Below are 12,829 nucleotides of genomic sequence, written 5' to 3'. Positions count from 1 at the left end.
TAGGGTCACTATGAGTTGCTTATGTCTTGACGACACTTAACAACAACAACATACCTAGGAGTGGAATTACTGGGTTATAGAAGATTTATATATTCAGCTTTTGTAGCTCCTAACCAGCTTTTCACTATGGTTTATACCAAATTACACTTCTAGTGGTGGTTCCAATTGCTTTAAATCCTTGTCAGCACTTAGTATTGTCAGTATTTGGAATTTTAGCCTTTGTGTTTAGGTGTTTCTCTTTGTGGTTATAATTATATTTTCTTGACAACTATATTTAGCACCTGCTTGTATGCTTAATGACATGCGTATATCTTTTTTTTTAAAAAAAATTGAAATGCCTACTCAAATCTTTTATATATTTTCCTACTTTTTGTTCTTGTTTGTTGCCGTCGAGTCAAAACTGACCCATAAAGACCCTCCAGCAGGTTTTCAGAGACAGGAAATTGCATAGAAAGAGATTGTCCATCCTTCTGTAGAGCAGCTGGTGGGTTTGAACCACATGCCTTTGGGGTTACAGCACAGCTTCTTAGGAGGCCACCTCCTACTAGATTGTCTTTTTCTTTTTCACTTATGGAAATTCTTACTATGTTCTGGATACGAATCCTTTATTAGATATGTGTATCACAAACATAGCTTCTGTTTGGATTGGACTTTTTGCTCTTTAGTGGCTCTTTTAATAGAAAGAAACTTGCCATTTCAACAGACTTGAGCATTAGCGACAGCAAAGTGTGTGTGGGTGAGTCCAGGGTGCCTGTTGCTAAGGGCCTATACTGCCAACCCAAAGGTGCAGGGTTCGAATCCCTAACTTTTCCATGGGAAAAAGATGAGCAGTCTTCTTTTGTGTGATTCATAGCTTCTAAAAATCCAATGGAGCATCAACCATGAGTAGATTCTGACTCTACAGTACATAATAACAGCAGCAATGCTAATGATCTATTTATTATCTAGGTGGTGGTTGCACAAATGTGCTGACTCTGTGAAATTTTAATGAGCTGTTTCATGCATTTAAAAAAATTTTGTCTGCACACAATATTTAAGTAAAGATTTTTAAAGGCAAGAAACTTATCTTATTATTCTTTCCTTTATTTCTCTTTCACCTGGTAAAGCCTGTAAATCGTACAGGAGGAGACTGCTCATTTCCTCCCTCAGAGAAGCTGGCGGATTTGAACCATATGCCCTCAGGTTCACAGAGCAACTCCTTACCACGAGGCCATCAGAACTCCCTAATAATCTTATTTCTATTATGTAAATTATTTTTTATACCAATATGAAGGATATTATTTTTAAAAAAATTATTTCCAAATTATTTTCTGCTAGCCTGTAGAAATAAAGTGAATTTTGTGTATTTACATTTTACTCAATGGTCTTTCTTATTTTACTTTTAACAGTCTATGATTTTATTGGGCTTTATACCTGTAACAAGCTAATTTATAATCTAGAAATGAAAATTTTTCTTATTCCTTGCTGCTACTTAAAACTTCAATTTATTCCCCCTACGTTTATTTCACTACGTATTACTTCTATACAATGTTGACTTTTTTTTTTTGGTCTGCTTTGTGATATGTTGTTTTGATATAGGAAACATTTTAAATGTCTCTCCATGAAATATGATATTTTTTTCTCAACATTTTTTGTGTGTGAATTTTCAGATTAAGGAAATTCACTTATTTTTCCTAGTTTGCCATTATTTTTAAAATGAGTATTAAATGTTATGAAATTCTGTTTTTCTACTGAAATAATAAAATGATTTTCTAAATTTATACTGTTGATATAGTGAATGATGGTAAAGTTTATGTGGTAAATTGCATTGCTTGATTTTTTTGTCTTTTTATATTAAGCAAATCTTGAATTCCTGGAGTAAACCTAACCTGGTCTCATTATCTTATCTTTTTATTACTGTTTAGAATGGATATTGTTTGAGATTTTCTTGCCTTCATGTTTTGGAGAGGAATTGACTTGCATTTTTCCTCTTCTTGTCATTTTCTTTTCATGTCTAAATATTAAGGTTTGGTAGAATGAGCTGGGAGGTCAACTCTCTTTTTACGTTACTTGGATGAGTTTGTGTGGGATCAATAGCTTAAATGTTTGGAGAAATTAATCTCAGCCTAGTATATTTTAACTGGAAGTGTACTAAAGTTTAATTACAGATTGAGTTTATTTAATAGATGCCGAAGTGAAAATTCATACTTTCTAATTCTTACGACAATTATGATGATTTGTGTTTTTTCCAAAAGAGATGATGCGCTTCATGTATTTCAAGTTTAGTGAAGTTCATAATACTTTTTTGTAATATTTTTAATGCTTGTATTATGTGTTGTGATCACATTTCTCTTGATAGTCATAATGTCTAGGTGGAAGGTTTCATGAAATGTTGGAAAGGACTTTCCTAACAAGTTGTTTGTTATGGTTTTTTATTCCTAACAAGTTTTGAACATAAAGTCTGCATGCACTTTCCCCCATGCAAATTTAAATTCAATTTTGTCATTAAATTTATTAATGAGGTAATAGTGTATAGAAATTAGCTACTTTAAGAGATTATATTTTATCTTGTAACTTGTTATCTTGACACAATCTTACCTACTATAATAATAGGGACTACACTTGATTTATTTCTGTGTTTATTTCCTGGTTCTTTGAGGTTTTTTTAAAAAAAATTTATAATCACCCTTCTGAGCCCTATTCTTTTAAAATATCTTGGTTTTGTATGAAATTTATAGTTGAGCTTTGTTTTCTCATACAATCTGAGGTTTTGTTTCTGTCTTTCCTTCTCTTTTGTAGGTGAGTTGACCCTTGCATTTTATCGATATCACAGAGATATTTGGTCTTAAAACTATTATTGTGTTTAGATACTTTTTTGGCTTTGTTTTCATCTTTAGGTACTTTCGTTTTTGTTCTCTGGAGTCAATTTTCCATTGAAACTCATCCTTCTGGGTATTTGAAGGAATTATAACTTGGTTTTTGTGCCTAGAAGGGCATAATGCCTTATTTCATAGTCGGCTATTGCCATCAGACTTTGAGGAAAGACTATACATTTCATTTTGCACTGGATCCTGTGAATTATGCAGATGGTTTTGTAGACCCCAGTACTTTCTTTTTTTTTAAATTTTATTTATTTATTTTATGTGTGTACCATCAAATTGGATCTGACTGGTACAGGAGGCGATTGTTCCTCCTCCTTCAGCAGAGCATCTGGTGGATTTGAACTGCGCACCTCTGGGATTGCAGTGCAGTTTCCTGCCACTAGGCCACCAGAGCTCGCCAGACCCCAGTACTTTCAACTAGCTTTAGGGAAGGGAAATTTGGATGTATTTATAGTTACCTTTATTTCAGTGATGAGGAAGTTTGGGGGATATTCACAGTTAATTTTTGGCTTCCATTATTGCAGGCATCCACTTTGTCTTTTAGAGCTGTGTTTGTTTTCCACTAGACTATAAATTCTTAGAGGGCCTGATGCCCAGAACAACACTTCTCCTGAGCGATCTTGTTTTAACTTCCCCCATAGAGCTACAGTCCTCGTTCATCTCATTACAACTCAGAGTAGTGAGAAGACAATAAACACCCCCAGCCTCAGCTGTCAGGACAGAAGGACGGAGGTGTGTGTTTTGTGGTCGTGAGGAGTGTGGCTTGAGATCCTTGTTTCTTCCTCATCCTTTGCTTGTGTACCCTTCATAAGGCAGATTGGACAAATCTCACAACATTCAAGTTAACTGCACAGTCACTAAGGAAATGCTACAGTTATATTCTGGGTTAGTCTTATTCTCAGTAAGCAGATTTCAACATTCATTCCTCCGGGGAAGCAGATATAGAAGCACCCCATTTTATCAGTTTCAGGGACTCAGAAAGAGGTCCAGTAGGCATGGCTGGGCTTCAGGTGACTCTCATTCACATTTTTAGTACCAACTACATGATATTGGAAGGAGGAGTGGAGTCTACTTCCTAAACAACATGCCTCTGGAAACTATGAACTTTGAGAAACAATAGTTATAGAAAGGCTCAAGGTCTTTCGTTCATAGGGTCGCTATGAGTTGGGCTTGACTCCATGGGAATCAACAATAACAAGAACAGCAGGATTATGATAAGCCCTGGGTTTTCAGGATAAAAGGTAGATGGTCTTAACGGTCCCCCCACCCTACCCCCTGGCCTGTAGTAAATATGCCAAGTAGACTAGAAAGGAGTTGAAGCTTACAGGGACAGTATCTTTCACCCACAGTGAAGTGCTATTTCATGCACAGTGTACGCACTGTATATAGTAGGAGCTCGCATATGTTGTGTGGATGAATGGCATATGTGACATGTGATAGCAGAGTACAAAGAGAGAGGAAAAAAGAATAAAGAGATTGTAAAATTTAAAAATATCCCGCACACCCAACAAAACCATATTGGCCCACTTTATGTTTGAACGAGCAACCAGGAACCTTTATAATCTTGGAGGGCATGAGAGCTTTTCTGGGCTCTCTCCAGTGTTATGATGCCAACGAGTGAGAATGGTGACTCGGGCCCTGGACAATAGGGAAAAAGTCACTTATGACCATGGCATCCCGTTTATAAAGCAGAGACGTATGTTAGACACTTTAAAAAAAGTTTCTACAGAAGCAGACTACCTACCTACCTACCACATTGTTCTCCTGGGGAGCGGCTGATGCGTTTCAACTACTGACCTCTGGTTGGCAGATGAGTGCTTTAACTACAGCACCACCAGGGCTCTTTAGTCCATTAACAAAATGACCTTTTTTTCCCTCTTAAAGCATGCCAAGGGCCTTTACCATCTTGGAACAATCACACCTGAGGTGTAACCCTTTCCCCAATGACATTGAATAAAGAATAATACAATTTGTTTTCTTTTCCCTCCTAAATGATAACTTTAAAATATCATGTTAAATGGATTTTTTTAAAAATTGGAAATGATATGTGTATAAAGAACTCTTTATAGTATACAGCATTGTAACAGTACAGACTACTGTAAGAGCGAGAAGTTTGCATAAGAAAGCTTGCTTTGAGTAACAGCATTTGAAAGCACTATGACCTGTAGAAATAATTTCTGTTTAAAGTGTCATCCAGATATTTGTAAGGAGAAAACTAGGCAACTATTAAAACAATCTAAATTTCATTATTCAACAGCATCGATGCGCTACTTTCTTGTTTTGAGAACCTATCTATTAACAGTGCCATTTTGCCTTACAGCTTTTCTGGGAGAAGAGGCTACAAGGACTTAGTGCATCAGATGTAACAGAACAAATTATAAAAACCATGGAACTACCTAAAGGTCTTCAAGGTATTACCGAAGTTCAGTTGAACAGATACTTGTTCAGTACCTCCAGCGTGTCAGGCAGTCTGAGACGCTGTCGTTGTAGGGTCCACTGAGACAGGCTCTTAGCTCTAGGGGACCATACACCTTGCTGGATGACATCTATCTTGTTCTCGTAAAGCCAGGGCAATGGACGTGCAAAATGTGTGTGCTACAGGGGCGATTGAGTCCAGGATAGGACCTCACATTGTGTTCTGTGTAAAAATGCTGGCTTTGGTTAGGTGCATGATGTTGGTTAACTCATGTCTGCTTTTAGCAACACATTAGGATCAGCTGCAAAATTTCCAAGATTCCCACTTAAAGCAACATCTGGCCCCAGGAATTTACCCTCTCTCACATGTTCTTATCAAAAGAGAACAATTAAAAAAAATAAAAATAAAAAAAAAAAGAGAACAATTATCAGCTCTGCTTCTGCCTCTCCTTCCATGAGGTACTTCTCGAAGTAGCAGTGGGAATAATAGGAAAGTCCAATAATCCAAGCAGCAGGTGGGATCTAGGTGGCAAACTCAGTTGCTGGTCGACCTCTCATGTCATGCATGCCCTCTTTACCACCCAAAGAAAGCATTGCCTTTCATTTATTAAAACTTAAGCTTCTGAATCTTAAGACATTTCGGACTGGCCAAAATGCTTTACTCTTAACTTATGGTTAGAGTATTGTCTCATCCTTTTATGTTCTTGGGAAAATTTACTTTAACTTGTTAAACAAACCCAGGAGTTTAAACATTGAATTGAAATGTGTCTGTGGTTTTGCTGCTCTCCTACGAATAGTCAAAGGGTACAATTAATAATTCCATTAATTTGGATATTCTGTTGTTGCCCACTGCCATTAAGTCAGTTCCGTTAGAAGCTGTTGGATTAATTTCCAATAACATTTAAAAAGCTATTGAAGTCGTAGCTATAACATGCTTGGATTGGGTTTTTCCATGCAACAAAGACATAAGCATTGAAATACTGTTGGAAATTAATTTGAAAATGTGCGAAGAAAGACTGCTTCAGTAACCTTAGAATGCTTTAATAAGGATACTTGAGTTTATTATATTTAAATCAATAAGATAATTGACTTGCTTGAGGAAATGAAGCCAACTTTTTACAAGTTTAGTACATTGGAAAATGTATTTTAACATTATTATCAATCTTCATTAAAATGTTCAGTTATCGCATCCTGTACTGTTAAGTCTTTGCTGCTTTAGACATAAGAAGTGCATATGATAGTGTTTTTTACGGCTTTATCCTGCATCCTTTTTAAATATGTGATCCCAAATGAATTTTAAACAGCTGAGTCGTTTAAGAGTGCATCATATTTGCTCCGTGCATCTATAGATGTCCTTAACTGGTACATATTTCTGATTGCAGGAGTTGGTCCGGGTAGTAACGATGAGACCCTTTTATCTGCTGTTGCCAGTGCTTTGCACACAAGTTCTGCACCAATTACAGGGCAAGTCTCTGCTGCTGTGGAAAAGAACCCCGCTGTTTGGCTCAACACATCTCAACCCCTCTGCAAAGCTTTCATTGTCACCGACGAAGATATTAGGTAAGTCAATCTAGCATAATTTTAAAAACTTTACATCCAAGTGCATCTTATACTGTCCAGTTAGGTTTGGACAGCATCAACTAGAAATCTATACTTTGTTTTCTCAAGACAGCTTTCATGAACAAAGTGGAAGGTGAGGTAGGGCCATTAAAACAGGTGCATGCTGGGAAAGGGCAGAATACTGTGTATCAGACGCTTAATAGGATGAGGTCTAAATGACAGGTGTCATTAGTCAGCTGTGCCTGGTCACAACTCTCTCTTTTCCCGTGACTGTTGCTGTTTGAGACTCCATATTTGCTTCCTCCTTCGGTTTGTCTACAACCCATCTCTCTCTTTAAAGCAGATCATAGCTGTGCTGCTCAGCTGCGTTCATGAAGTTCCATTTACTCATCTTGATTATGTTTACCTGATTTATACTCAATTGAGAGAATTATTTATCTTTACTTTCCTTATCCCAAGTAAAGATTTAGGTGGCTCCAAAGACTGACTCTTTCTTTCTCTCTCTCTCTCTCTCTCTCTTTCTCTTTCACACACACACACACACACACACACACACACAATAGAGCACATAAAAAGCAAAGAAAATGAACCAAGAATAAAGCTGTAAAACAGAGCCAGTTGAAATGTCACAAACTGAGTCTCTAACAGTCTTTATTCTTCCTAAGGTTAAGCTACAAATTAGGATTTTAGGAGCAACTAGAAAAAAAAGTAAATGATCCAAATCAAATTTATGATCTCCAGAAAGTATAAGCAAACTTGCTCAGGAGAAGCACAACTGATAAAATAATTGACTTGCCTCGGTCAACGAAGCCATTTTTTTATAAGAACACCAGAAAAAAATTCTCATATGGAGTTTGTGTGTTATTTACTTTATAGTGCTACTGATGTATACTGTATTTTTATTAAAAATATGTATTTTCATTAAGGATCTTGAGTGGTGTAGTCCATAATAAGCTGCACTGCTAATCAAAATTACGGCTGTTTGTGAACTTCACTATTTCTAGCCTCTAAATGAAGATCAGAAAAGGTTTTACTATGGCATTATTCCCAAACAAAACCAGCAGATGGCACTTTTGAATCATATAAGTTTTAAATACAAGTTTGCATTGTTTTTTTCCCCCAAACCCTATAAAAAATAAGTTGGCATGGAAATGTTTTTAAATGCATAGGTCCAGCTAGGGTTATAATTGGAAACCCCTGCTTTTAAAGTAGCTCCTTTTATAAAGAGAAACCAGTTTCATTTTGTATTCATATGTGCTGATGGCATGACATTTATAATCAGTTTTTTTTTTATGAAAATAAAATATAAAAGAGAAAAGTCAACGTGCTGTTTGGACTTGTGCTTGTCCTTCAGGAAGCAAATGAAGGGAAAGGTCATCAGCAGGAATCCCACCAGCCTTCAGACTATTGACTGAGGCTCTTTAAGCAGTATGAGATTGTTGATGGTTACAACCATCCATCTTTTTTAAGCTGAGAAAACTGTGTCAAGGCTAGGTCTTGATGATTTCCTTTCTGGGAACATTCATCTAACAAAGGGCGCACTGGTGGCCTTGTGGGTAAGGAGTTACACTGTCTGGATGAAGGCAGACTATCAGAGTCCATCAACTGCCCTGTAAGAGAAAGATGAGTAATCTCTTCGGGTGTGATTTACAGCCTTTGAAAACCCTCTGGAGGGTCAGCTATGCATTGGTTCTGACACCATGACAATGAGTTGAAATTTGTTGAGTTCGTCTAATGTAGCAATTTAGCCATTTGATTTAATTATTATGAAAGAGATTCTTAAGCAAACATTTCTTGCTGAATTAGTGGGGGTGTGGTGTTTGGTACTAACAGTGGGCTCCAACTCACGGTAACCCAGCAGACAATAGGATGGAATCTTCATGTATCTGTTTGCCATTTAATATTTTCCTCTGTGAAAATTCTTTCCATGTCTTTTGCCCATTTTGTAATTGGATTATCAGTCTTTTTCTTGTGGAGGCCCAGGAGTAGTCTGTAAACTTTTCTTATAAACTTTTGTTGTAAGACTCTTGTCTGAGATAGTATTACCAAATGTTTGTTCCCAGCAACCATTCTGGAAGGCAGATTGGCACTTCTGCCAAAAGCTGGACATAGAAATTCCATATGACCCGGCTATTTCACTACTTAGGATACACCCTGAGAATAGGAGAACTGAGGCACAAACAGATTTGTACACCAATGTTCTTAGCAGCATTATTTACCATCGCAAGAACATGGAAACAGCCCAAATATCCAACCACAAATGAATGGATTGAGAAATTATGGTGCCTTCACACACATCTTTTAGGAAGGAACTAGACTATTCAGAGCTCTGCTTGGTTCATGCCCATTAGGATAATCTTCCCTTTGATCAATTCACAATTATTAACATAATCTTGGAATGATACATCATCACATTCACAAATTCTATCTATACTTTAGAGGGGAGAGAATAGTCCAAGGAAGGGAAACAAGTCCAAGAACATAAAGGGCTTAGAATTTTTTCAGGGAACTCTGGTGGAAAGATGGATAGCCTCCTGCCATGCGATTTGCAGCTTCTTAAAAACCCACTGGAGGTCAGCTCTGAGTGGCAATGAAATTAATTTTCCCAACCACAGTAGACAAATTCTTTAATTTCAGCTTTCAAAAGTGTAGCAAGGAATGGTCAAGATAAAAAAAAAGTCAACAGAACTCAGGATCCATTTTTCCAACACAAGGTCCATTTCTACCATCTTTCTGTCTGACGAGATGTCTCTGGGGCAGTTGTGCAGATGTTGGTCTCAGGGACTGCCACTGAGACTATTAGTCCCTTTGTCATATACTGAAGTCTCTAAGTCAAAGTCAAGACCATCTGTGCGAGGAATAAATGATAACTTTCTTCTTGATCCCACTCTGTTCAGAAAAAAATATGTTGGGTTCCAGGTTCTTCTGATGTGACAGAAGTGATTCAAAGTGTTATAAAGCAAAGATGGCACCTTGAGGGTTACAATGCACAAGTCCTAAACTGTAGTATTTTCAGTCAGTTCATATGCATGTAAGAGCCGGGTCATGAATAAGGAAGGTGGAAGAAGAATTGATGTCTTTGAACTGTGGCATTGGCAATGGATCTTACGTATACCGCTGATTGCCAGACAACCAACATTTTTGTCTTGGAAGTACAGCCAAAAAGCTTCCCAGAAGAAAGGATGATGTTTATTTACATCTTCTCTTGAATTTCTTCAACCTTTGGCTAGGAATGCTTGCCTAATGCTTATTAGAACTATCATAGGCATCCCTGTGTCCTGCCAGGGAAATACTCTTAAATGTGTTGGGTTTTCAAAAATTTCGAGGTAACTAGAATTTTAGAAAATGTAGAAGTAGCCTTTCCTCTATGTTTTGTTCTCCATCTAAGACCAAATCAGCTAGAGGACAGAGTAAAACTTCCCCATGGGATATCCAAGGCTCTTATCTTCAGAAAAGCAGACTGCTTTGAGTTCGAACCCCCAAACTTCCAGTGAGCAGTCACGTGCCTCATCTCAACACCACCATGACTCCTTGCTGTTCTATCAACAGCTCAGAATGTATTTTTTTTTAACTTTGAGTTAGTAGTGAGACTCACTTTTTGAGGTCCCTTTGCAGTCCCCACAACAGAGATAAACTTTGACACTTGGGCTATGAAATGCTTAGCTTTTCAGCTCATCTTAGTGGAAGAGGTGCAGATCAGTCTCTGATCTCCCTGTCCAGGACCACATGGTCTTGCTTTCTTCACGATGCTGTGTGGTCTGCAGACCTGAGACCCCAGGAGAGTTCCCCCCACTCACATAGCTGTAGACACCAAACTCCAGCCTATTGTAATTCTGTTTCCTTCCCCATTCTCAAAAATTTACGACACAAACCACATTCTCCCTACTTTATTCTCATCCTCCTTCTATCCTGGCTTCTAGAATATTTCTAATCATCCTTTACAAGTATAGCCACAATAACAACACGTCTTCTACTTGAGATTCTGGATGTTGAGGAAAGATCATTGAATTGAATTTCTGCCCACCAGACGGGTGACTGCCTATCTCAACATTCTTTTGGTCAGGCTTGTCTCCTGTGTGACATGGTTTTGTGAGCACCCAGAAGTCTTCTTTGGAAAATCTGAGAAGTCAGTTGTTTTGCCCAGGAAATTAAAACTCCTCTAAAGTAAAGATGAAATTGTAGGAACAACTTCACATTTTTTAAGTGGTGTCTTTTTATTCTCTTTTTGAAAAGGAAACAGGAAGAGCGAGTACAACAAGTACGTAAGAAATTGGAAGAAGCACTGATGGCAGATGGCTTGTCACGAGCTGCTGATACAGAAGCGATGGATCTGGAAATGGACAGTGGAGATGAAGCATAAGAATAGGATCAGGTAAAGTAGAACCATGTGGCGGGGAGAGAGAGGAAGGCAAGGCAAGGCAATGGAAGGGACGAGAGGGAGGGGGAGAGAGAGAAGAGAGAGAGAGATTGATTGAGAATATGAATTGGAGAAAGGAGACAGACTTGTAAGTAAAGATGATTTCTTTCCTGGAACCTGAAGACTCAGGCCTCATCGCTTACCAACCCTGTAAACATGGCAATGTCCTACCTTGTACAAGCTAAGCTGTCCTGCCTATTAATGTAATTAATTAATTAATTATACTGATTAGTGTAATTTGCAAAACGTTTTTTTCCTTGTTATTTCCCTATATGTCCTCCCTGGGCAGTGTGGGTCAAAAGCCTTCCTCTTTGTGTTTCTCTCTCTCTCTTTCTCTCGCTATTTAAGGACCAGGGAAATTATTGAACCTCTTGTTTTTGTTGTGAAAACAGCCACACCCTTGCTGCAAGGGATCTGTTGTTGTTGCTGTGTGCCATCGAGTCAGAACTGACTCACAGCTGATCCTCCAGCGGGTTTACAGAGGTAGTAAATTGCACGGGAGGATGTTACCCATCCTTCTCCCACGGAGCAGCTGGTGGATTCGAGCTGTGTGCCTTTTGGATTGCACCACAGCTTCTTACCACTAGGCCACCAGAGCTCCAGATCTAGTCGTCTCTTTTAGGAAAACCAAGCAGAAAACCTCCAAAGTGTTACTGGATAAAAGTCTGAAAGGAGAAGATGGTGCCAGATAGAAAGGAATGAACTTGATGGTTCCATTAATACACCCAACCCCTAAAGTTTTGGGAATATCTCCTTATAAGTGACATAATGCTAATAATCTCCATGTGAACAGTTTTACTCTCGTTCTAACTTGTGCACAGTTCATACCTGTGCTGTTCCAGGAGGCAGTGATTTTCGAAGTGATAAAATAGCATTTCCCTGACTCACTCCAATTAACCCTATATGACCTCATTGTGTTTAACGAACTAGAGAACCAGCACATAATCAGATGTTCATAATATGCTGTAAAATAGACAGGGCAGCTTGGCTTGAGAAGGTGCCTTCCATAGTGGTTGCACCATTTTACACTCCCACCAACAGTGAATAAGGGTTCCATTTTCTCTGCAAACTCGCCAGCATTTGATGTTTGCTGTTCTGTTAAATTTTGCTATTCTTACTGGGGTAAGATGATATCTCATAGTTGTTTTGATTTGCATCTCTCTTAGAACTAGGGATTTTGAACATTTCTTGTTGACCATCTGAATGTCTTCTTTGATGACGTGTCTGTTCATATTCTGTGCACATTTTTCAGTTGGGTTATTTACCTTTATCTTTGTGTGGTGCTTAAAGTATTTTATAAATTCTAGATATAAGTCCCTTGTCTGACATGTCATTACCAAATATTTTTTTCTAATCTGTGGCTAAATGAAAAAAATCTTAAACACATTGTTTATATTTACATAGTACCATTTGGCCCACATTAAGTCTACCACATAGACATGCTCTGAAGTAAAAGAAAACAAATCTTGGTGAAGCAAAATGAATCACACTGAATAGAAACTCACCTATTATTTTTTAAAATATGTTTGTATGTGTCAGTAGCAATTCTGGGCTGGTTTTCCCCCCATTTGTGTCT

General features: G+C 37.9%; 1 protein-coding gene across 1 annotated transcript in view; it reads left to right on the top strand.

Annotated features, from left to right (window-relative positions):
* Positions 1–11,196, top strand: part of MBD2 (methyl-CpG binding domain protein 2) — a 64,879-nt gene extending 53,683 nt beyond the window's left edge. Inside the window, exons 5-7 of the mRNA XM_006891755.1 lie at positions 5,182–5,272; positions 6,659–6,836; positions 11,070–11,196. Coding sequence (XP_006891817.1) covers positions 5,182–5,272; positions 6,659–6,836; positions 11,070–11,196 — 396 coding nt within the window. The remainder of the gene's footprint in view (positions 1–5,181; positions 5,273–6,658; positions 6,837–11,069) is intronic.
* The last annotated feature ends 1,633 nt before the right edge of the window (positions 11,197–12,829 follow it).

This window comes from Elephantulus edwardii, unplaced genomic scaffold, assembly GCF_000299155.1.
Source record: "Elephantulus edwardii isolate Elephantulus edwardi_28Jun2011 unplaced genomic scaffold, EleEdw1.0 scaffold00103, whole genome shotgun sequence".
NCBI classification, from domain to species: domain Eukaryota; kingdom Metazoa; phylum Chordata; class Mammalia; order Macroscelidea; family Macroscelididae; genus Elephantulus; species Elephantulus edwardii.
Note: the sequence above shows the minus strand (reverse complement) of the source record. Positions and strands in the feature narration are given on the sequence as shown.